The 24,002-nt window shown below is 40.9% G+C and overlaps 2 protein-coding genes across 5 annotated transcripts in view; both read right to left on the bottom strand.

Moving 5' to 3' along the window:
* The window catches only part of shroom1 (shroom family member 1), a 31,287-nt gene extending 21,932 nt beyond the window's left edge, over positions 1 to 9,355 (bottom strand). The window contains exon 1 of the mRNA XM_084565311.1: positions 9,212 to 9,355. The gene's annotated coding sequence lies outside the window, so the exon portion shown is untranslated. The remainder of the gene's footprint in view (positions 1 to 9,211) is intronic.
* A 1,981-nt stretch (positions 9,356 to 11,336) lies between these two features.
* aff4 (AF4/FMR2 family, member 4) overlaps positions 11,337 to 24,002 on the bottom strand; it is a 28,193-nt gene continuing 15,527 nt past the window's right edge. For all 4 annotated transcript variants that reach the window (XM_084564486.1, XM_084564485.1, XM_084564487.1 and 1 more), the window contains 18 exons: positions 23,491 to 23,529; positions 23,271 to 23,357; positions 23,058 to 23,085; positions 22,900 to 22,960; positions 22,657 to 22,749; positions 22,350 to 22,494; positions 21,435 to 22,185; positions 21,166 to 21,314; positions 20,754 to 20,839; positions 20,221 to 20,455; positions 19,723 to 19,820; positions 19,292 to 19,355; positions 18,552 to 18,688; positions 17,212 to 17,283; positions 16,932 to 17,025; positions 16,731 to 16,774; positions 16,298 to 16,515; positions 11,337 to 15,205 (listed from right to left, as the gene is read on the bottom strand). In XM_084564486.1, the coding sequence (XP_084420612.1) occupies positions 15,078 to 15,205; positions 16,298 to 16,515; positions 16,731 to 16,774; positions 16,932 to 17,025; positions 17,212 to 17,283; positions 18,552 to 18,688; positions 19,292 to 19,355; positions 19,723 to 19,820; positions 20,221 to 20,455; positions 20,754 to 20,839; positions 21,166 to 21,314; positions 21,435 to 22,185; positions 22,350 to 22,494; positions 22,657 to 22,749; positions 22,900 to 22,960; positions 23,058 to 23,085; positions 23,271 to 23,357; positions 23,491 to 23,529 (2,529 nt within the window). In that variant the 3' untranslated portion in view covers positions 11,337 to 15,077. The remainder of the gene's footprint in view (positions 15,206 to 16,297; positions 16,516 to 16,730; positions 16,775 to 16,931; positions 17,026 to 17,211; positions 17,284 to 18,551; positions 18,689 to 19,291; positions 19,356 to 19,722; positions 19,821 to 20,220; positions 20,456 to 20,753; positions 20,840 to 21,165; positions 21,315 to 21,434; positions 22,186 to 22,349; positions 22,495 to 22,656; positions 22,750 to 22,899; positions 22,961 to 23,057; positions 23,086 to 23,270; positions 23,358 to 23,490; positions 23,530 to 24,002) is intronic.

Below are 24,002 nucleotides of genomic sequence, written 5' to 3'. Positions count from 1 at the left end.
GTAAATCACACAACCCGATTTCGGTTTGTGCCATGGAAACGTTCCCTAGACTTGTCTAGACGGGGGGAAAAATAACAACTGGCCTATCACGAAACTTTGTTATATCACAAGGATAAAGTTTTGGTTTCAATACCTATTACATAATGACATTAAATATTTAATCCTGTGGTCAGAGGAATATGCGAGGTCAGAAGTGCCAAGGGTGATTTTTTGCCGAGATGCCAATGGTCCAATTCTGAATGCATGAACTGCAAAGTTTTAGCAACAGCACAGAGTGAACTTTTCACTATATTCATCTGTTTGGCAGCAACAGATGACAGTGCTTAAAATACAGGCTTGTGTTACTTATTTATCTGGGAAACACAAAACTGTATCCCTATCCTTCTGTAGCCACACAGATCATAAACCACTATATCAACACAGTATCCTATTCCCTTCGAGACACTCGGACCACATAATTAGTGATTGGGTGTTTTCCTGTCTCGTAATTCCTCGACCCCCTGGGGTGGCTAAAAAGTCAGGTTACAGTACCAAATGACCTGTAGAGCTCCAGGACAACAGCATTCCTCGTCTGGCCTTATTGCTCCCCTGGACCCATCTAATAGGAGGCAATTACAGGCAATGAATGGACAGTTGTAGAACACAGAAATACAGGCTACACTATGAGTTTTGAAGGAAAATCCCCCACATTCCAGATGCCAGCAGAAATACACTTCCCCGAATGCTGCACACTGAGATTCAGAAAATTTAAAAAAAAGCATTTAAACACTTCTACAGGTGTTTATTTCACTTTCCACAGGTGCCAAAAGCTATCCAGTGAGTCATAAATAACCCAGAGTGTTCACATCGACACCACATTCCCATAAGATGCGGTTACAGGTTAGATTTCCAGTCAGCAAATATTTGCTCAGTTTCTCTCTGCTTCTATTTAAGCTTGTCCGATGGCCAAGAGTGAACTTCTTGTCACAGAACATTTAGTACAAACGTGTTTGGACAAAAGAGGGACTGTCGTTGCATTGTTTGGAGATGCAGAAGTGGTAAATGTCACGTTTGGTGACCCAGAGGACACCGACTCCACCCAACTTTAACCTGCACCTGTGGCCACGAAGCTGACACCATCAAAACCCCATTTTCATTTTTATCCAGTCAAAGAATAACCATTAAGTGGAGTAAATCTGAACCACGTTTGAGCCCGGTGGGCATTTTAACGGATCATTGCTTCTGTTTTCTTTGCTTTTACGTGAAACAAAGACAAGGCAAGATGCATAGTCACTGACGTCAGGTTAAAAGTTATTCATGCATGGAGGTCCTGCTGGTACACCGGAATTATCTGTGACATAATGTCTGGAAAGGAAGAAAGAAACTGTAGAAAACAAAGGTAAAGAAGAAAGAAGGGTTAGATAATAAAAGGAAAAGGTGTAACTGGGCCACTCTCCACTAATATGGTGTGATGATAGTCACAGACATGCCTCTAATCCTCTCCTTTCATACTAACAGGATGCTTTAAGCACCATGAAAAGGACAGTCCAGATACGCGACACGGTGCCCTGTAGAGCAGCAGCTTCAGGACAACAAGGAAACATTTGCTCAGTGTTGTACCAAAGATTTGAATTGCAAAACAGCCAGCCAGGCAGACAGATGCACTGTGTGAGGGCGAGTGGTTAGCATTCACCCCCCCCCCCCCCCAACTGCCCCCAACATGGGCTGACACGAAAGTCAGATCTGAGCCAAGACTTTTATTTATTTTTTAAAAGTAGATTCTGATTTTTAATCAGCTCGAGGAGAGCTGCACGGTCAGTTCAACAAAGAGTCCAAATGTCAGCTGAAATTAAACAAATTTAGGAGGTCAACATTCTCCACATTTTTGTTTTTTGGGCCAATGAGTGCAAACTATCAGGAGCACCCTGATAGACCGACCAGAATAAGTCACAGAGATGTGAAGATCCATAACTAAACAGGAGCTGCAAGCAACGCTATTGACTAAAAAACTGATCGAGACAATATTCTTCAGATTAATCTATAACTTAAAAGTAGTGGCAGTCCTACTTGTGGGTAACAGATGTCTTCCATTTCCTCCTCATTCTCCAAATCCAGTTATTTATTGTCCTGAACAGCCTGGGATCAAATCTCACTCAGTCTCTTTCTTCCTCTGTTTACACTTCTGTCTTGCACTCTGACACAGACCGATGCTAAAACAGGTTTCATTTAGAGAGAGGGATGTGATCCCTGAGCACACTTGGGTGGAAGGTTTCGCTTCGTCTCCTTTGGTAACTAAGAAACTAAGAGAGTGAAATACCAAGGATAAATATTAACATTACGTTTGTTTGGCGAATGTAGTTTCTGGTGCCTTCACAGTACCACAGCTATCAGTCAGAGATCACAACGCTGAGCTCCTAAACAAGCGCGTTATTTGTTTATTGAGACACCGGGCACATGTAGCCAGCCGACAATGTGCTGATAACATTTATAAAACTCCTTTATCCCCAAACATAACAGCAAGTGGCATGATCAGATCTCCAGAGGTATCGGATTTCTGCAAAACCTGACATTTTTGACGCTCTCAGCTTTTATGTTTATGCGGAAACTCCGTCAAAAATATCCTCAATGAAGCTCAGTATGAAGTAATTCAGGATACACGACAGAAATCTCACACACACACGCAGGATGACCCCGGACCAGATCTTATTCCTAAGTCGACATGTATTTCAATAGAGCCTTTGTTATTAGTCTTAATTTATCCTTCCTATGTTCATTTCTATTTCTTGTAGATTTGTACATTTGCAAATCTTGTATATTTTTACTAATACTATTTATTCTATTATTATCTTATTTTATTTTTCTTACACCTGTTTTTCTTTTTACTATGGGTTCCCAAGAGTGTTTTTTATGTGCCACTGAGTTACTGTAACCAAGCAATTTCCCAGGTGCATCAATAAACTCTATTTAGACTCTATAAAACTAAAAGGGAAAGTCTGGTTCACTGCTTTCTGCATGTTACTCAATAGGTTTTTCCATAGTCAAATCCAATCATTGTTCTCCCTGAACAGGTAGATAAGTCTCTCTAACTAAGTAATCCCTCAAAAAAAAGTAACAATGAGAAGGAAAATTATTATTTTCTCCTTTGTCATCTTTCTCATCTTCTTTTTTTTTGCACTCATCCCACCTCCATCTGAATTAGTGACACTAATTGGAGCTCTCTTACAAGAACAAATGTGTCTGATGTGCTGATAATTACAGAGTCCCACCTACTCCTCCGGCTCCAGACATCAGTCTGTAGATGAGCTCCCATTGTACTGCTGCCTCCGCCAAGACGAAATACTAACGTGTTAACTTTTAATCGTCCTGCTTTTGAAACATATACAGTAACCTAATAGCGCTGATCACCGTGCTCAGGAGTCAAGTGATTTCTAATCGCCATTGTGTTTCCCAGCACCAGGTCTGCCACCGTGGTTAATTTTTTGGGGGGGAGCTGATCACAATGGGCTCATTTTACTGCTGGAAGCGCAGGTTTCCTACCTCAGAGCAGGGAGAGGGGGCAAAGGAGGAGGAGGTGGAAGGGTGGTGGTGGTGGAAGTAAGGGGGAGGGGGGGTTTAAGACTGTAAAACAAATCACACAAAGATTAAACTTCACCAGAACACAGTGCAACAAATTCTGGACTTTGTTACATGGGAGGGATAACGGAGTCAGACATGGAGGCATCGGTGTGATCGGTGAACTCTACTGTTTCCTCTGATTTAGAGACATTTTAAGATGAAAAATACACCCTTCTATTAACATTTTTTTCTTCCACCCTCTTTCAGCTTTCTCCACACTGAGCCATTACATACACAACCGCTGTATGTCTTGGCTGCGCGCTGCAAGGTTCACATTAGTTTTACATTTTTCCTGCAGCTTGGCTCGTGCTCGTCTCAAAGGAATCCGTCTAAGTGCAGGTTAAACATTACTGGCAGAGAAATGTTCAGAATAAATGTGGGGCCTCGACTCGTGATTAGATTATTATGTTTCTCTACTGGATGTTAAAGAAGTCCCACCCCACTCAAAAAAATACATTTAATTTAGAAGTAATAATTAAAATAGCTGAAGGTTATCAATTCATCTATTTATCTGCGAATTGTTTGAACCTTAAATCTTTATTATTTCTGACTAATACTATCATTAGCCAGATGCTGAGGTCGTTCCAGACTTCGTGCCGAAACATCAAGCCTCCACTTCCAGTCATGTCAGACAGCTGTAAATGCTTCTTTTATTAGTCAACATCACAGCCATATTACTGCGTCCGTGGCTGGCTCAGGTCTCAGTCGACAACCCCTCACCCGCGCCTTTTCATCAGAGGCTATGAAACCTGAGACGGGCCTCCTGTAGACCTGCTGGCCACGGTGTATTATGGTCATAACACACACACACACACACACCTTAGTCTGTCTACTCATGCTAACTCCGCACATTGCTGATTTGATCGCATTCGTGTCGGGGCGAGATGTACTTCTTTGAAAGAACTATTTGGTTCTATAACTAGTAATATAATGAGTATCGGCCTCATGATCCAGTTTTGTTGCAGTTCTTATAAAGTAATAAAACTACACTATAAAGATGTTCTCGAGAATAAAATTACAAAAAAATGTGCTAGCAAAAGCAGAGGAGAAAAAATGTGCAAGCTAGCAAACATATAAACCATGAAAGTCTGAACACCGTCATAAAAATAGAATTCCAAATGTTTTATGAGGAAGAAAATGCATTCAACAAGGACACACAGGACATACTGGTGAGTGGCACTAAACCTTTAACGACTCAGAGACGGATGAAAAGGCTGTATTTTTAAAAAGCTACCTGTATGAGTTGTTGCTCTCACAGTCAAACCGTACATCTGCACAAATACCTACACGACACATGACACTGGCACATCACAGTGAGGATCTTATAGGGCCATACAATGGAGTAGGTGTGGTCCCATCAATAGGCCACCACAATAGGCAGACACATAACCATACACACTCTCCAGCCCGCCCTCAGGGGGAGTCTCGTTTTAACCTGGAGGCCATTTTTTTTTTCCCATCAAGAGTCCTTTGACAAAAGAAGGAGGATCTGACAATAGCTGACAACTGCTGACAAGTGAGTGGTCAAACCCAGGTTTAAAAAAAAAAAAAAAGTCTGTTTGTCGACAGGAAATGAGACAAAAGGTGAGCTGAAAAGCCTCTCTGTCTGAGTTTGGTGGATGTCGTTGGGGGATAGTATTGCATATGTTTCTCAAACACAGAGTATTTGAAAATCAGGACCGCCGCAATGTCTGGAATGTGAGCCACGCATGAGCAGGAGAAAGTGTGCAAACACAATAAACCTGCTCCATGCAGGTGCTCGTCAAGGTGAAGGACACACAGACAAAATATTATCCACATCCTTGAAATAATATATTTTTTTTTTTATATATATAAGCAATCTGTGTTAACTGATGTCTATGGTCAGTTTGTGGGAAAGGGAACAAGATGTGAACACACAACTCCTTCAAGCTGTTTGATGAAGTTTAGTGAGCTAAAACTTACATATTTACACACTGATCAGTCACAGAGAACATTACGTCTATGTCCCCAAGGAAACAAAATCCAATACTCACTCCAATTTATCACACTGTGTTGATCTTCAAACATCTAGCCACTATACAACACTCAGGCATGACATTATGACCATCTGCCTAATATTGTGTAAGTCTCCCTTGTGTCTCCAAAACAGTTGTGACTCATCAGAGAATGGATGTGGGCCTTCTGAGGGTGTCCTGTGGTGTCTGGCAACAGGATGTTGTTAGTGGTATGGGGAGCCTTTGAGGGGAGAGTCCTCTGTGGATCATCCCACAGATACTTGATCAGTTTGGGATCTAGTGAATTTGGAGGTCATTTACTTCTCCTGTCAGAGAGAAGACAAGCTTGGTACCATGTTTGTCTGATGTTTGGTAGCATTTACAGCATTCTTTATCGAATTAGCTGAAAGCAACACCGTTGAAAATGAACAGAAACAAGAAATTTTGGACCATAAAACAAAAACGAGCTGAAAGATGTTAAAATGCTCTGAAAAGAGTTAGGCCAAAGAGTTAGTGGATTATAACAGATTTAAATCAACAATTGGCTTCACAATATGGATGGGATGCCCTATGTGTATTTGACAGGGCCTGTGCAAAATCCACTTTGATGAATTCATCAAAATCCATCATTATTGTTAACAGCTACTTTTAGGCAAGCAGTTTAATCAATGCTTAAATATCATTTTGAAGCAATGAGAGCACACTCTGCGATGAGTTCGATGGGTTCAACCCAATAACGTGAGGTTAAAGTAATATTTACTCACTGGTAAATTTCAACCCAATAAATATGCTCTTTGAAACAGAAACATTTCCCCTTAACATTCCTGCAGCTCTGCATTTTTCTCCAGTTATTTCCTGTTACTTATTTATCAAGCAGGGACTTTTTAACTTGAATGTGCCACCTTAAGCATAATTGTTTTTTTTCTTCCTCCTCTGTGCTCTTACTCCTGATTTTCTTATCAGCATCTGAAGTGACCTTCCTGGTAGGTACTGCAGTGACGTCATGACCATTAAGGATCTTATCAACCTTTCCAGTATCAATACACACTAAGGCAACCGAGAATAAACCTAAAAAAGGTGCATGACACAATATCCCAAAGTTATCTCTACTATCTCCACTATGTCACACTGGTCTGACTCTATTACCCCCTTACACCCTTGAACTGCAATAACACTTTACTCTGAGCACCACCACCGAACAACCCATGCTCAACAATCCTTTATTTCACCTGACTACAGCCAGTCTGAGTAAATCATTTCACTGTTAAAACTCTCAAACCTTAGTGTGAGTCATCCATTACATCAGCGCTTTCCTTTACAAAGGTAAAAGACATCTTTACTTTCCTGAAACCGACAATGCCGGCGAAAGTCTCACGTCATGCAGGTACAAAGGAAGACGGGGAAATTTCAACGAGCTGGCGCTGTAATTACAGGAACATGTAAACAATGCAGGTAGGTTGAACAGAAACCAACGAGCTGCTAATGGTTTAAAACTCTCACACCTTCCCGCTACATCCTATTCCACTACCTCACCCTCGTTAAAGTTCAAAGTGATACCATAGAAAGTGATAATGATTTAATTGCGGTAATGTTAGGCAAGATGAAAGATCTCTTTAACCTTTATCTGCTTTATCTCTGGAATTTAATGAGACTTTAACGTGCAATCCCGTTTCAATTTAGATCAGCCGCGATTTCAGGTTGCTGGTTATGTTGCTACCAGTGCTGCAGAAATCATCTGAACCTATTTGAACTAACCTCACCCACACAGCCAGACCAGTTGGTTCGTCTTTACAGGGGTGGGTTGTGCAAAAGGTCAAAGAAAGAATGTAAACATCCGAGTCAAAACCACACGCCTCTAACACACTATGAGTGATTTTCCACTGCCTAAAAAGTGACCATCTACTCGTCCAAACCACAACACTCGCAACCCCAAACCTGCGTTGTGTTTTCGACTGCACTATACAATGTTTATTCTTGTCTTTTTGTTTTCTTACACATAAAAGAAAGGAACGAGAGAAAGAAAGAGAGAGCAGGATCATGTGACAACACCCACGCTAAGTTTACATATACAGCCCGTGGCTTTGTGACCCTACTCTATGTTAAAGGCTTGCCCTTCTATTTGCCTCTATGTTTTGTTTCCGGCTTTCTTTTCCTCTTAAATCTCCCTGCAAACACCACGCACTGAATACTCAGGCTATAAAACATTCCACCATTCATATTCAGCTATTACCAGATGTGCATATTGACACATGTTTGCATGCTTTGGCTCTGTGTCAAGTTGTCATGCCGTGTGCCAGCAGATAATTTAATTTAGATCAGCAAGCGTTTACGTCTACATCTTTGGTGATATGCGCATGAATAACACCTACACAAATGTCTTTACTCTGCGCTGACCTCTCTGTGCAGCCTCCAGGTCAGACTGTGTGGGCGCAGGAGAGTCGAGCAGGGGCCAGGGGCCTGATCGTGGCGTCCAGCAGCGGCACACAGAGAGCCCAGTGTGCTCCCTCCTGCTCCCACCATCTGACCAACGCGCCGCATGAGCGCTTCAGTTTCAGCCACAGCACAAAACACCAGTGTCTGGTTTCCCCCCCCAAACACAACCCTGCCACGGCCGTGGAGCCTTTTGTCCCCCACATTTAAATAAAACATAGCGCGCTCATTAGGTAGAAAGGCCCTCCTGTGCATAATTCAGGGCCAGGTATCCATCTGAGGCGAGGAGATGAGGTTAGGGAAGGACAAATACTACGCTGTCCACGATATATTGTCACACAACGTGAGTATGCATGAGGAGTGTGGAACACGATGGCGATAGCAATTATGAGTGGTGATAACAGTAGTTAGGGTCGCAGTTTGTCCCTGCAAGTCTATTACAATATCAATTACACTGCTTTTTCCATTATCAGTTTACCCATCAAGTGTATTTTTAGAGTTTACTTAAGGAGGAAACAGACAATTACAATTCTACAATTTCAATTAGCTTCCCAAATACACGTCTAATCAATTAATGGCTCAATGTTTTTGGTGTTATTAGGTAATAAGTCCAAAATTACCTCCTACTTAAGGTTGAAACACAGACTTATGATCCCACAATTTAAATTAGCTTCCTAAATACTTGTCTTATCAATTTATTTACTCAATGTTTTAGCACTATTAGCTAATAAGTCCAAAACTACCTCCAACTTGAGGTGGAAACACAGAATTATAATTTTAAAATGTAAATTTGCTTCCCAAATACGTGTCCAATCAATTAAATGACTCAGTGTTTTACCAGTTATTAGCTAATAATGACCTATATAGCTAGGCAAACATAGAAATTCAGCAAATGCTGAATATGTATAAAATAAAATAAATGAATATAGAATATAGATTCAATAGCAGTATAATAAGGTCAGCTATGTTATAAAACACACGCATTAACAACCTTATTTCCTAATTCAAGGTCTATTTGATTTTTCCTACAAAGCTACAACTTTTTTTTTTTTAAACTACACTAGAGGTGCAATATAAAAAAAAATACATAATTTATTTTCATTAAACTATCCCATGACCATCCCTCTTTAACCGACAAGCTGACAGTTGACAACCGAAACCGAGCAGCGATACTGGATGCACCTGCTGCTACCGAAGTACACTTCACGTACCTGTCGATTCCCGGTCACTTTGTGGTTGTGGTTTTTTTCCTTCCCCTCAACTCGCCCGGTTGAGTTTCACTCTTCCCGAAATAGGTTTTAAAAGAAAAAAATATATATATGTATAATAAAAACAAACAGAAACAGCTGAGGTTTATTTAGTTGGCTGTGCCGTGTATCGCAACCTCTGGTAATGAGCTTTCCTTTTCCTTCCTCACAGTCAGCCTACCTTATTCCCTCAGAGAGAGAGAAGCGGATGAAAAGTAATGGAGGACAGCGTTGACCAATCAGATGCGGCGGGAGGCGGGTGCGTGAGCAAAACGCGACGTCCTATTGGTCAATCCGCGCTAATGGCGGAAGAGTGGTTTAAAAAAAAAAAAAGAAAAGTGAATTTCCCTGTATTGTTTTGATCCATTTCACTGAACAGTGACAGCGCTTTACTCACAAATACAAAAAAGTTATAGCAGACATTCTCTCTGTATATCTCTCTGCTAAAACTGTAAACAGAAATAAAAATAAAAAATGTGGAAAAAACTCTACACGAAGAGTTAATATCCTCAGAGCAGTGCAATGTGGATTGAAAGGAGCTAATCATTTCTAAGAGGCTCTGCAATGCAGAGCTATATTCTACTTTGAATACTTTTGTTTCACGCAGAGGAAGATTAGTTAAGCACCTGTTTTTATTTATTTATTTATTTATTTATTTATTTATTCCCCTCACTGAAAGAGATGTGTATGGGTCAGGTCGGGTGTTATTATGAATTAAATAAGAGCAGATTCAAGGGAATTCATGTCATACGGCTGTATATTAGAGCTTTTAGGCAAACATTTACAATTATCTTAAATCTTTTATCTTATATCATTTGAGAATCAATCTTAAAAGTCACTGATTAATAATTACTGTATATATTTCAGTAAGCATTCAAAGTATATTAAGGCTGCTTGAGACACTATTGCACTACTCATATTATTTAATTGTGATTAATGCGACAATCTCGTGCATTTATGAGGGAGAAATTGATGGAAAGACAACAATGACAATAGCAGCACATGACCACTTGGTGGCAATTTATTCAGTGATAATTGACAGCAGCTGTGCGTGTTGCACGACATGAATGAATGGAGTTTGACAAAATTATATAAACAACATGCACAGAGTGACTAGATTTCATGTACTGCAACAAAATCTTGATTGGCAAACAGCAGACGTCTTGACATGTCACTGTAGAGTAAAAACAGGCGTGTTAATGATGATGATTGCATTCCACTTTGGGGAGGTAACACTTTTGTGCGTGCCGGTTAACTGTGATGGATTGCTGGGGCATTCAGTTCAACCGAGTTGTCATTAATACACCTGCTGTGGAAAAAAAGGTCTATTAGAGGTAGAGGTACGTCAGCCGATAGTCACTGGAGATTGTTAAGTCTGAGTTACGTCACTTGTGCATTTTCTTGTAGTGACTGTGCAGATGAATTTCATCTATTGTTTAGTTTATAATGCATTGCTATGGGTTAATCAGCCAAACATTAAAAGCAGCTCCACCTCAGCTGACTGCAGCATTAAATGCCTCTTATATGGTTAGTAATACTAGAGCCATTTTCTACATGAGCATTTTTACATTTTATTTTACAGCCAATACTTCAAGTGACATTTTATTTTAAATGCAGGACTTTTATGTCACTGTAATATTCCCACTTTAAATTAAAGTAAATGCAGTGTGTGTGCGCGCCTTTTCCCACTTCATATTTCTACATCCATACTCAGATTTATGGCCATTGTTTCTCATGTTAATAGGAGTCTGGTGCATGTGTTCAAGCTAATCTCTTACAAGTTAATATCTGTCAGTCCTTTTGTGGCTTAAAGACACATGCAAAAGTTACTTAAAGGCCAATCAACAAACAATGTAGTTGAATCTAGTGCATTTTTGTCTTTGTCCACAAAATGTTTAGACAGCATCACCTATGCCGTGTGCTTTTGTGTAGTAGACATTATGAAGAGGCTTAATTAAATTCCTACTCTGCAAACATGCAAAAAAAAATCATTGTAGAAAGACCGAAATAACTTTTTGTCACGCAATAGTAAATGCAGAAGAGTTCATTTCATGAGACGTGCTTGTGCGTAAAATCAAAAACACTCCAGTAAACATATCCATATATATTTTATTCTCAATACGGCAAAATACAAAGAATATTCAGGACAGACTCTCATTAGTCACAATTAATACTCACTTCACAAGAATGCTTTTAAATTACATAACCTAAGTTTGAAGATCAAACTCAATGAGTACCTTTAATCATATTGCATCCATCATATATAGCATCTCTATCATCAGTTCTCTTAAAACTAATCCAATTTAGATTATTATACATAGTGTATGCTGCTGGTCTCACCAACGAGACGACTTTTAGAAAAAGGTGTTATACAACATACTTGTATAAACTGCTACAACTGTTTTGACGTGTAGAGAAATACCTCTGTTTCAAAAGACATGTTGGACCAATTGTTCAAAAGGGACACGTAGTAAATACACCTCGCTCTGAGGAAGAAACAGACATGGTTTTACATAACAGACTGTACATGCCATCCATCCATTCATCCATTCATCCATCCATCCATCCGTCCCATGAGATCAACAATATACATTTCATGAAAAGTACACAGCTCCATATCAAATACAGAGAAGACAAAATATTCGCACTTGGATCTAGAGACATTAATGATTATGTGGCGACCGTGATACTGAGAGACAGTGAAGCAGAAGACAAAGTATACGAGCACGTTAAGGGGAAAAAAAAGGGGGGGGACCTCAGAAATCAATTTGATATACAGTGTTAACAGACAGGGGCGTCATCTGCAACAACTTGGAAAAGAAGAACATAAAAGCCCACGGAGGCGGGAGGAAGAAGAAGGGGGAAATGTGCATAAAGTATCTCACAAGTATATTTACAGCTTCTTTAAATTTAATAAAAATGTCAACCTGTAGTAGAAATTCACCCTTAAAGAAATGTTATATTTACAATTTATACATTTGTATTTAAATAGAAACATGCGAGTGTTAACATCTTCCTACTGAATGTCCCAAAACAAAAAAAAACAAAAAAACTCATCTTACCCTGGATTCTTTCAAGTTAGAATTAATATTAATTACTACTTACAATGAAATCTCATCTTTAACAACTCCAATACATTTACATCTTCCCGTTTCATAAAAGGGTACTCCTTTAAAAAAATAAAATAAAATAAAAAAGGCAAGATAGGAAGAAAAAAATGAAGCAAAGGGGCAGAAAAATAAATAAGTGTGAGTAGCAAACAATTAAAAATTATTCTAATTCTAAATTTGTACATTTAACTACAAGATAGCGTAGGGAAAATGCACGGCGCAGACCTGTACTTACAAAGTGTACCAGTGTATGAAGACATTGACTGGGCTGGCAAAACCCACAGAGGAATTCCTATGAGAAAAGTGGCCTCCAGCTTTTAAGTACAAAATGGCTCAAGCCATCTGTGTTTGGTTATAAAAACAGATCTATATACACATGTATACTAAACCAGTACACAAAAATTGCAAAAAAGCTAAAGGCATTGGACACTTGAGTTCAACAGGTTTCTCACTGAGGCGGGGGAAAAAAAAAAAAAGTAAGGGGGGAAAAAATCCCAAGCTTAAAAATTCATTTATTTTATTTTTTTTTTTCTCTCTCTCCAGATTTTTGTTTTGTAAAAAAATCCTGCATAGATTAAAATAATACCTCCTCTGACTTTCTCTTTTTCAAGTGTAAGGGAAAATAACAGTGTCCCTTCCGATAAAAGGCCAGGGAGCCGGTGAAGGAAAGAAACACACGAGACACAAGGAAATAAAAAATGAAATACAAAAAAAAAAAAAGTAAAAACCTGGGCCAAGCAGCACTGTGTTGTAGTCTTGAGATGAATTTAAAGTTTAAACATATAAGAAAACCACTTTCTTGTCAGAACCTGGCTGCAAATAAAAGAAAACGAGCTAATAGTAATAATAATAATTAATGTAAATACTATTTGGCCCAGGCTTTTATATTTCCAGCATGTTTTGGTAGGAAGTGGCCTTAAAATAACACACACAAAAATAACAGGACAGTTCCTCATGTCATTAAAAAGCCACAACTTCATATGTCTTCATTTAAAACTTCTCCCCTCTGCCTGCCACAGCTCAACAATCTACTCACGAGATTCTGGATGTAAAATTATAACAAGAAGAATTACATATACAAATACTTTGCATCCTATTACTACCCCTGTTGCAACCCTGCTTTAAAAAAAAATGCATTTGACAAGTTACATGTTTGCTTGGCTAGAAGAAGAAGAAGAAGAAGAGGAAGAAGAAGAAAAAAAAAAGTACATAAATAAAATCTATAATAGTCGTTATACTTTTTATTTGAGATATATAGATTTAAAACTCTGTCGTATAAATGCAACACTGCTAATCTGAAAATCACTAATGAAGTTTAGATTCTCTTAAGGACGTCTTTCCTTTCATTATAGATTTGTTTGTCCCAAATTAACCCAGTTTCTAGAAACTTTAAATAACTGCATCGCGAGCGAGCGTGGGCATGATCTTCAATACTTAAGACTCTCCCTGCTGGTCCTTAGAAAAATACACTGTGGGCAAACAAAGGGATCCAAAAAAAAAAAAAAACAACTAAAACACTGTCTGGAAATGACTTCATCTCGAGGAAATTTCTCAACGAACAATGGAGATAAAAGCGTAAAAACATTTCATAGGAAGAGACTCGACGTCTGAAGCTTGAAAGAGGCAGAAAATCTCAACATGATGAATTTCTTTCCCTCCCCAGAGGAAACGCTTCCCTTTAAACTGATTCATTTGTTAGAAGGGGCGAAACGAAAGTTCATGATTCTGGAAAATAATAATGCCGTTTAAAACTAATAAACTGATTAATATAACTCCTAAGAACATTTATAAATACGTATATATGTGTTTGTGTGTGTGTCAGAAGTATTAATCTGCTGTGCACAGTAGCCCTTCCTACAGTCCTTGAATCTTATGGGCATGCTCCAAGATTATCCTCTCGTGAAGACGGGTGGTAGTTCAGCTTTGTGGCGGCCATCTTTACTTATGTTTTAAAGTGGAAAAAAAAAAAATGAAGACTGCAAAAAAATAGTGGTTGCCAGCTTCCGGTAACTGCTAAGATAGATAAAATGTGGCTGTAGCAAAAAAAAGAAAATCTTCAGATATGACAGATGACTGTTTTCCTGTAGCTCACATACAAGGCACAAAAATGATAAAGAGAAACCTTCATTTGTAAAGCACCTTTGGTGTTCATGGGAGGTACTTTGGTGAAACAAAGTGAAACGAAAAAAAAAAAGTTAAAAGCCAAAGTAGCCTATAAACCAAACCCCAAGTTTTAGTGTATTCATAATAAATAATTCCCCCCCGATGCTTCCATGCCAAAGAGATAAAACAAAACAAAACATTCCCCTCAAGGGGTTTCGTAAGATTGCCGATATATGAAGCCAGGCGGTAAGCTCTTGATTCCCGTTGCAGTTTTTGCTGCCTTTCTGTGTGCGGCGGCGGTGGCGGCGGCGCCATTGTCGAAGGTGTGGCATGACATGTTCTAAATTGCTCAGTGTTTTTGGCAAGCTGGTGTAGAAAATGGACACAGTGTTGGGAGACATGTCTAAGAAGTTCATCACATCTGTGTGTACATGAGGACCAGAGGTGGACTGAGTACAGTACATCATAGTTTGTTTGTGAGCGCATTGTGTGTGTGTGTGTGTGTTTTTGCACGCATTTTGCTCTGAGCGCAAGAGGCTGAGGTGAAGGTGTGTGTGTGTGTGTGTGTGTATGTGTGTGTGAGAGTAAAAAGCAGCGTGCACGGAGAGAGTCCTCCGCTAGGGAATAAGCTTTGCGTCCAGGCGCAGCCAGTGGAGGCCCTGCCGCGTGTAACGCACCAGTTCTGTCATGCTGCTGGTGTTGAAGATCAGAGGACCCATCACTTTGTCCAACTCCAAGAAAAACTCTGGGGGAAACAAAGGAACAGCAAAAATGTAAGTTCATTTTATTGGCTTAATCGGATGCAGGCAACACGTGCAACAAATATCTCCAGGTAAGCTTCAGATCATAATGTCTTAACTATTTAGTGTGATAAAAAAGCTACACGAGGGATTGCAACATCTAGTCCTTTCAACGAACACATGCATTTGGTTTGAGTTTCCTCATCTACTAATCCACTATCGTAAAGAAGTTTTAAACCTGACAGGACGTCCTGGCACAGTGCTGGGACTTTGTCAGTTTCTTTGCAAGACTTTGGTTGTTTTAGCCCATCTGTTGCGATGCCATTTTATTGTAATAGTAATAGGCGGTTTATACTTCTGCATTAAGCTGACACAGATGCTACGGTGACAACGCAGACCCCTTCGCAGAGCCTAGTGCTGCAGCACCTCCTCAGAAATGTAACTACGCACCACGGCGATGCAGAGCGCAAGAGATGTGATTGGTCCGCTTGGTAGTACCGTGTTTCTGCTTTAGCATTTCCCGCTGCTTCTCCATCTCCACAATTTTCAAATTGATTGTTTTGGATCAATAAGGAATCGGGAAAGTTAACTGAGGAGGTTTGGAGACGGAGACGTTTGTATGACTCGTGTTTGGCGAAAGTTCGATATAAGTTTCAGTCGCCATTGTTGAAGGTGAAGCAGGAAGTAGAAACAAAAATGAACCCGACTGTCAAAAGACACAGCGCCGACTACTGTTTGGGTGGCGTTGATACAGATCGAGCCAGACTGACGAGTGCACAAGTATAAATGGCTTGCACCGGCATTGGCTACCTGCGTAGTTACAGCGTCTATGTTCTGCAGAGGCATAAACTCTGCTTTAGAGTAGTAATGATATAATTAGGTTTTACTTTAAAGTTATATTCAGCAATTGCAGAGTTATTACAGTTACAAGACAAGATGTCCTAGGCCGAAAGCTCGTCAAATCAGGGTCATGTGAAGCATTGGTTTTCATCTATTAAATAACAATTTGTTTGTTTGTTGTGGTCCTTGGCACAAAGGGTATAAAGTAAAATATGAAGTAGTAAAATGCTAAAAACCTCTAAAAAGCCTTAAAATACCTTTCTGCTCCTTGGATAGTTGCTCGGCCTGGTCCCAGACCTCGGTGGCGTACAGGAAGTTGGAGGTGACCTGGACGTAGCTGGCGGCCATCTGGTGGATGCGCTGAGGTATGGTGACAGACGAGCTGGTGCTGCTGCTGCTGCTGACTGACGAGTAGCCACCTGCTGTGCCCGGTGATAGTTTGGGAGATACTGGAGAGGGCATACCCGCTGCCTTACTGCATGAGAAAACAGAAACAAAGGTTATTAGATGTTTGTGGTGCTGATTTAGTTTGGGGATTTTAGTTTTTTTTTTTACCAAATACATGACAGTCAAATATTCTTAACACAAAGAGGAAATCAACCTTGACAGCAGTGTTTACGTAACTGCTGCCGAGTGTAAACACGAATGAATGAACTTTAATCTGCAAACAGCAAAGTAGGCAGGACTTACTTTCCCATTCCAGGAGAGGGAGCCTGGGTGTTACTCAGAGAATTCTGTAAAAACAAAATGAGAAGAACATTATGTACACAGAGATGAAGCTGATTAGATATTCACAGAAAAATAAAGCCATTCATGGAACACGTTTTTTTATTTTTTTATTACCCGAGTTTGCCAAGAAAAGTGAAACTTAAGATTCCAGGAAACGCTTACCTTTAAGTGTTCGGTGAGTGTTTTGGAGTATTTTAAAGCGCTGTCTTTCCTCAGCTTGAACAACCGCAGGTAGAGAAGAGACTGACACCGTAGGCTAGAAAAGAGACGTGGACAAATATTGATTGTAAACCTCGTAAAGGACGCAGCAAAGACCAGACATGTGTGGGCGTCTTGAACAAACAGCCAGGATGAGTATTACTCAGGTATGAGTCTCGAGGCAGAGGACACCTCTACCTCTTCAAAGGGAAGTATAACACCTGATGTCAGGGAGCGTACTTACCAAAGCACAGCTAGCCTCTTATCTGCTGAAGTAGCATCGGGGGCCATGTAGCTTTTTAACTTCATAGTGTATCTGGACAAAGAGAGAGAGAGAGAGACGGGACAAACGGGTGGTTTTTAGTAAAACTGAATGCACCCTTTTTTGGTTTACAAGAGTACTCATTTTACATAGTTGAACTCACTATGAACTGTTTAAGAAACGGCAGAAACGATTTAAACGCTATTAGTTCTTTCTGAAAATTGTGGGTGTAGGGTTTTGATATAGCCCTGAGCCAGTAGCATCCAGCAGAGATGAGGAGCAGGCTACAGACATCTGTTAAGCTTCTTAATTTATCCTTTTCTTTAACTCTTTAGACACAAGAAATTTCTACTCGAGTGATGTCAGACCTCACAGCCACAAAAGTCTTGGGGGGTTGAACGACTCGCACATAAAAACACAGTAGAAAGTAATGCTTTGCAACAATGAAATCTATATTCTTAAATATATATTGTAGCATCTCACACTAAGGAAGCTACAGGGGCTTTTCTGCAAGTTTACTGACGCTTGAACACGGGCTACTGTCAGTTGTAGCTCTGCAAACTCTCAGTTTCACCGTAACGTCTCTCGCACGGTGCATTCACTGACATCAAGGACAATAAAACGTTCTCTAAAACCACAGCAACAATGTCAACTAGTGGAACACAACAGAGCAGAACATAAACACATGACCTCATCAATACTGTGTGCTTCAGATATATAAAGCCTAGAATATAAATGGACACCGTCAGTAGCCTTTAATAGTACTTCACAGCATGTTCTTAGATGGGATAGTGTCATTTCCCGGGTAATTTCTCTGAAGCCTTCTCCGTCTACTGCAACTAAAGGTTCTAATAACTTTGACAAATAGTTAAATTAGCAGCCTCCTCCTCTCTGTTACCTCAGGGCGTTTGGTGAAGTTGTTAATTGACTGCTGTTGAGAGGATTTGGACAGGTCCTCTGCTAGCGTTAGCGGATACCTTTTCAGATAACCGTGCATTGCAGAAGTACTTTACTTGTATTTCAGGACTGACATGTCACAGAAGCATGTGCTCCATCTTAAGTGAGGTATTTTCACACACTTGATGAACCGCTGCTAGTTTGCTGCAATGACCCACTGGGCCCCTCAACTGTTTTCTTTGAGGCGTCAATGTCTGATCTGTTACTCGTCGACAGGATGCTCAAAGCATCGGAAGTCGACAAATAGCCTCTACAAATCTCTAGAGTGCAGCGGTGCTTCACAATAGACTTTCGTGATTGTAACTGGTGGAGTTCCCCTTTCAATTCTAACCATCTTCAAAATGTGTTTGTGTTTTTCCACTTACTTGATTAGCTCCACTGTTTCTGCATACATGGGGAACGGAGATTTGGCCTCTTGGGCACTCCTCTCCAGAGCGTTACCACATTCAATGAAGGACACCACAGCGTCCAGGTAGTAAACTGCCTTCTCAAAGCGGTCCAGCTGTTAAAAAAAAAATTAAAACAAACAAGGACAAAGTGTAGAATCAGTGCTTGTGGAAAATCACAAGTTTTCATTTACCAGTGAAATACTGCATTTCCTTCTCAGACTGTTGCAGTGGTGGAGGGTGAAATGATGTTCACATGACACTAGAACATTAGATAATTATGTGGGGCTGGATTTAATAAACTCCACTTTCATTATTTAACTGTGTGTTTGTTGTGGCCTTTAGTGCACAGATAAAAGGATATAAAGTCAAATATCTAGATTTCTAGATTAGCTAGAAAGCTAAAAGTCGTGTGCATTTTATTGCACACTGCTGGTTCGTTCATTTAACTTGCGATCGTGGTTTAAACTGAAAAAGAAAACAGCGGCAACAAAATAATTTTATGCAAATCAGTGAGAATAAGATCCATGCAAGTAACTAATACCTGCGGTTAATCATAGCCCCAGGCTCATTTTACAGAGCGCAGGTACCGAAAGTGTTCATATTTCCTTCTAGTTTTTTGTGGAGATCATGCTCAAAAACTTTGGGAGTTTGCATGCAAGAACCGACACCACAACATGCCAATTACATGAGCAAATAGTCATTTGGTTCTTCCTTACCAGTGCATCTGCATTGTGTTTAAGTTTCTTGGCCTCTTGTAAGTAGTAATCTGCCGAATAGACCCTGAAACAAAATCAGATCAAACAAATTTGATTACTTAACAGAAATCATTTCTGCAACATGTCATCACGGCTCAGTTTCTATAAAACATTCTCTGAAACATCACCGGGAACTAAAGACAAAAAAATAAAAAATAAATTAGAAGCAAGAGTATGTTGTTCCTTTATCGCAGCATGAAAAGAAAATAGATTTGCAGCAGAGAGCCTTTTAAAATGGAAATTTACATCATCTTTCTGGCACGCTGCCTCATCTATTCATGACCTCCCCGACCTCCTACCGCTTTATGCATCAAAGGCAACCCTAGATCCCCGCTGCAGTTCTTTCTGTGTCCCGCTGTGGGGTTATCCACAGTGGAAAAAGCTCCTCTTACCTGTCCTCAAACACCAGCTTGGATCTCTGAGACTTGGAGCCGTCTGTGGTGAGCGGAGGCACAGCCAGCTGGTTATCACAACCCTTTGAGGATTTCTCCTGCAGCGACGGAAAGTGAAAGGAAATAAAGTTTCAGGGAAAACGAAGAATGGTTTCTGAAGTCAGTCATAAAATCAAAGTCAAGGAAATGTGCAGGGAATATACAAAATGGACGCAGAATTCGATGATTAGCTGCTAGTTATACAAGGTGTGGATACTGGGAGTTCTGCTACATTAAAAACATACTCCTACCCTCCCATCCATCCATCAAGCTACGGTATGTTCTCAACCACTCCCCTTCCTCCCCCAGCAACAACCATTTCTCTCTGCACTCTTGCTTTGTTATTCAAATTCCTCAGGGGAAACACACTGGACGGTTGGCAAGATGAAAGATGACACTTTGCCAGGTATTCACAAAGACACAAAGCAAATTCCCGACGATGAGGTCGCTCATGCCCACCTTGCCGTCCCGTGTGCTGCGTCCCTTGTCCTCTCCCTTTCTGTGTTTGGAGGTGGAGCTGCCTTTGGTGCTGTGGCTCCCCTCTTTTCCACTTCCCGTCCCGCTGGACAGCGAGTTGGAGGACTGGCTGACCGTCCGCTTTCGACTCGGATGCTCTGCCTTAGGTGTCCGCTGAAGACCTGCTATGGAAGGAGAGGGGACCGGCTCCTCTTTCTTGTCCAGAGACCTTTTGGACCTGGCGGGAATTTAATCATCATTGAATTATTTCAGTTAAAAACAGGGCTCGAAGATTAAATATCTCATAAAAATTCAAAACAAAGAACATGGACATAATATAAACAGGTGCTCGTTTATTGCATGGAATGCCACGCAGTAAATGAGCCATGTCACTGAGCTTTAATGATCGGATTTTACGATGCTCATTAGAGCTCATCAGGTTTATTTTTTGCGATTACAGGAAAAGATATGTGCCCGGGATCATTATGAGTATTAGAATCTTAGGACAAAAAAAATAAAAAAAGGAGAATACTCACTCTTTACTGCTGTTTTTATGATGAGATAAAGACTTGTCCTCCACCTTACATCGTTTGCTCTCTAGCTTGGTGCCGTCTTCATCGTTCTGAAGATACAGAATTTGGAGAAAATTAAAGTATTAGATGGTACAGTACAACACTTTGCCAGCACTCATTTTACTAAAATCACTGTTAAACTAGCTCAGATTACACCAAGACCTTTTGGATCTTTCTCTAGTAGCTTCACAGCTAAAATAAAAAATGCACAATCCTCTCACAGCAGAAAATCAAAGTCTGGATCTACACCAAGATGCAATCAATTGTTCCTTGGCTTGCTTTAATAGAAATCTGACTTAAGGTTCTTTTGTGATCTCCTAAAAACTGAAATCAAATGCAATGCATTTAACAGAGCAATCACTAAAATTTGTTCTACCTTGTGTTTCCTTTTGGCCTTGCTCGAGCTCTTCTCAGAGCTCTGCTTGCTGAAGGTGATGCTGTCCCTCTCTAGAGAGTCGCTCTCCACTTTTATCTCTGCAGGCTCCTTGTAGGGCCGCCCGGGGATCCTAGACAACAAGGTGAGATCTATAGGAAATGGGACAGAAAGGGAAGGGTATGATGACTGTTTGGTCCACAGTAAAGAAACCTTATAACGTGTGTGTGTGCACTGCAGCGATACGGGAATTATGAGCCGTTTCAACTAACCTATCTTCACCAGTAAAACTTGCTGTTGAGGTGGCTTCACCATGTAGCGCTCCTCTGGGTCACTGAGTGGAGACAACAGCTCTTTCTCTTCCATCGGAGAAAAAATCACAGGCGTCCTGATGGTCTCCGTGTACTTGGGCGTCTGCGAAGAGGACGGGATGCTGTCATTCCCCTCAGAGTCCGACGAGGACGAGTCGGTGACAAATTCGCGAGATTTCTGGGTCGTCTTGGTGGGAGCCTTTGCCTTGCGCTTATCTGTAGTGGTGGGGACGGCGGCCGCAGTCGGCCTGGGAGAGGATTTGGGTTCTTTTTTGATGCTTGGTTTGCGGGAACCCTTAGTGGCGGCTTTGGGCCGGTGGGGAGGTATCTCTGGAGCAGGCTCACTCTCTACTCTCAGACCTCCTTTAGGTTCCTCCACCACAGGAGGCTTCTCAGACTTTTTAGGTTGCTTTTTACCCACACGGATTCGCGGATTTGCTCCACCCTCGCTTTGGGCGGGGGACTTTTGTCGTCCGCGGCCACCCTCTGGACCCTTTTGTGCTGCCCTTAGGTCCCTGTTTGGGGTAGGTGTTGCTGAGTCTTTTGACCCCCCTCCCTGGCTGCCGTAGCCACGCCCTGAGCTGTTATCTCGGCCCTCTTTCTTGCACTTGGGTGGAACATTGTTGTTGTCCACTGGAGAGGCAGGGGAGAACTGCTTCGTCTTCTTGAACCAGTTGTCCAACTGCCACTTGTTGGCCATGGGTTGTTCGGGCTGAAGGGACACAGCAGAACACACAGAATTAGGGAACTAAGTCTAAGTGACTGAGAATTATCTATTAAGCAGCTATTCGTGGCCCTGTGAGAACTGGTGATACAGTCTCTAACCAACACTAAGCAGCACTACAACTTTATAAAAAAAAGTGGTGAAATGATTACTTCAGGAGAGGCAGGCCGCGGGTGCTCGTTGGCTTCGCTGTCTGTCGTGCTGCTTTCACTCTCGCTGTCAGAACCCGAGCTGCTCTCGGAGCCACTGTGGCTACTGGAGTCATCCCTCGACTGTTCGGCTGCTTCACTGTTATTGCTGTTGTTGAGACAGGGAAACGGCGTCAAACGATATATATGCAAAAGTTGTGCAGTTCACAAATGCCCCGTTGTTTTAAAAACCTACAATAAAGTTTTAACTTGACCCCATGTTAATGTGACAGTTAGTAAATTTCACAAAAGCAAACATTCAACGCGCTACCTTGCTGATGTGTTCCTTGATGGATTCTTAGCGGAGTCCTGTTCTCCATCACTGTCCTCGCTGCTGCTTAGCTTCAGGTCATTTTCCAGCACGCTGAGTCACAGAAATTAAACATGACTATATCTTCTCTTATTCAAAGCGGTGCAGTCGGGAATTGTACATATCGTACTCTCTCCGGTTTCCATATCGGTAAAACTACAAACACGCACTCATGATAAGAAGGATAAAGGATGAAGCACTTACGTCGGCTGGTCGTCGCAAGCTTTGGGCTGGTGGCTGGAGTTCTTGGATGAACTGACTCGCTCTAAAACAAACACACGATGCACGTACATGTAAATACACAACACATAAGTTAATTATTCTTTTCTGGGGATTTTGCGTGAAGTTGGCGTGGTACTTACTGTGTCCGCTTTGAAACGAGTGAGTATCCTGAGGTTAAAAAAAAAAAAGAATAAAAAAACAATTATTTTCATGAGTTTTTGGATTTGGTGCATGTGCTCTCTGGCGTCTATTCACGCTATGCAGATGTAATAAAAATAGCTACTTATTTATTAATTTATTAATCTATTATGACAACCAATGAATCAAACAGTCAGCACTGGCAAAACACTGACCTTGGTGGGGAATGGAAACTTGGAGGGCTCTGTTTTGCAGGGGGTGTGAATGGCGGTCAGTGGAGGGGGCCACGACTGAGTCATTTCCTGAATTTAAAGAATAACACACACACACACACGCAGAAGGAAAATATCTCAAATTAGCTTCATTTCTGAATACTCATGATGAACCGTTGGCCTCTCAGAGGAAGCATTTAGTAAAATAAAACTACCAACGTACCTTGAGAATTTCATCGACACAGTTGGGATCACCGGATCCCTAAAGAAAGAAAACACCAAGCTTAGCAGATGTGCTCATAAACAACATGATCTCGGTACAGCAAGTGAGAGGTGGCTTCCATTTTGAGCACCATGAGTCATCCTATAGGCATTTTATGAGTCCTAGTGAGTTTACCATGTGTGAGGTCATTTAATACAGTTACTACATCATTCTGAGCACCGATCTGCTTTCGTAAGTATATAAATACTGATAGCAGTTTATATTTTAACGGCTGTACTAAAACAATGCTCAAGTGCCCCTATGAACATTGGAACCGGTCTTGTTTGATGTAATCATTCCTTCTGTTTATACTGGCCCGTCAAATACGTCCCACAGTTTAAAGAAAGCGGACCTTAGACATGGTCTTTTAAGTTTACAGAACGCTGGGATGACTCTGGACAGGATGCTTTGACTAAACCTACTTCAGGTAAACTTGCCCCATCACTTACATTGTGACAGGTTTCTATTAGGGC

This window comes from Chelon labrosus, assembly GCF_963514085.1.
Source record: "Chelon labrosus genome assembly, chromosome: 17".
NCBI lineage: Eukaryota > Metazoa > Chordata > Actinopteri > Mugiliformes > Mugilidae > Chelon > Chelon labrosus.
This window is presented reverse-complemented; position numbering and strand designations above follow the sequence as displayed.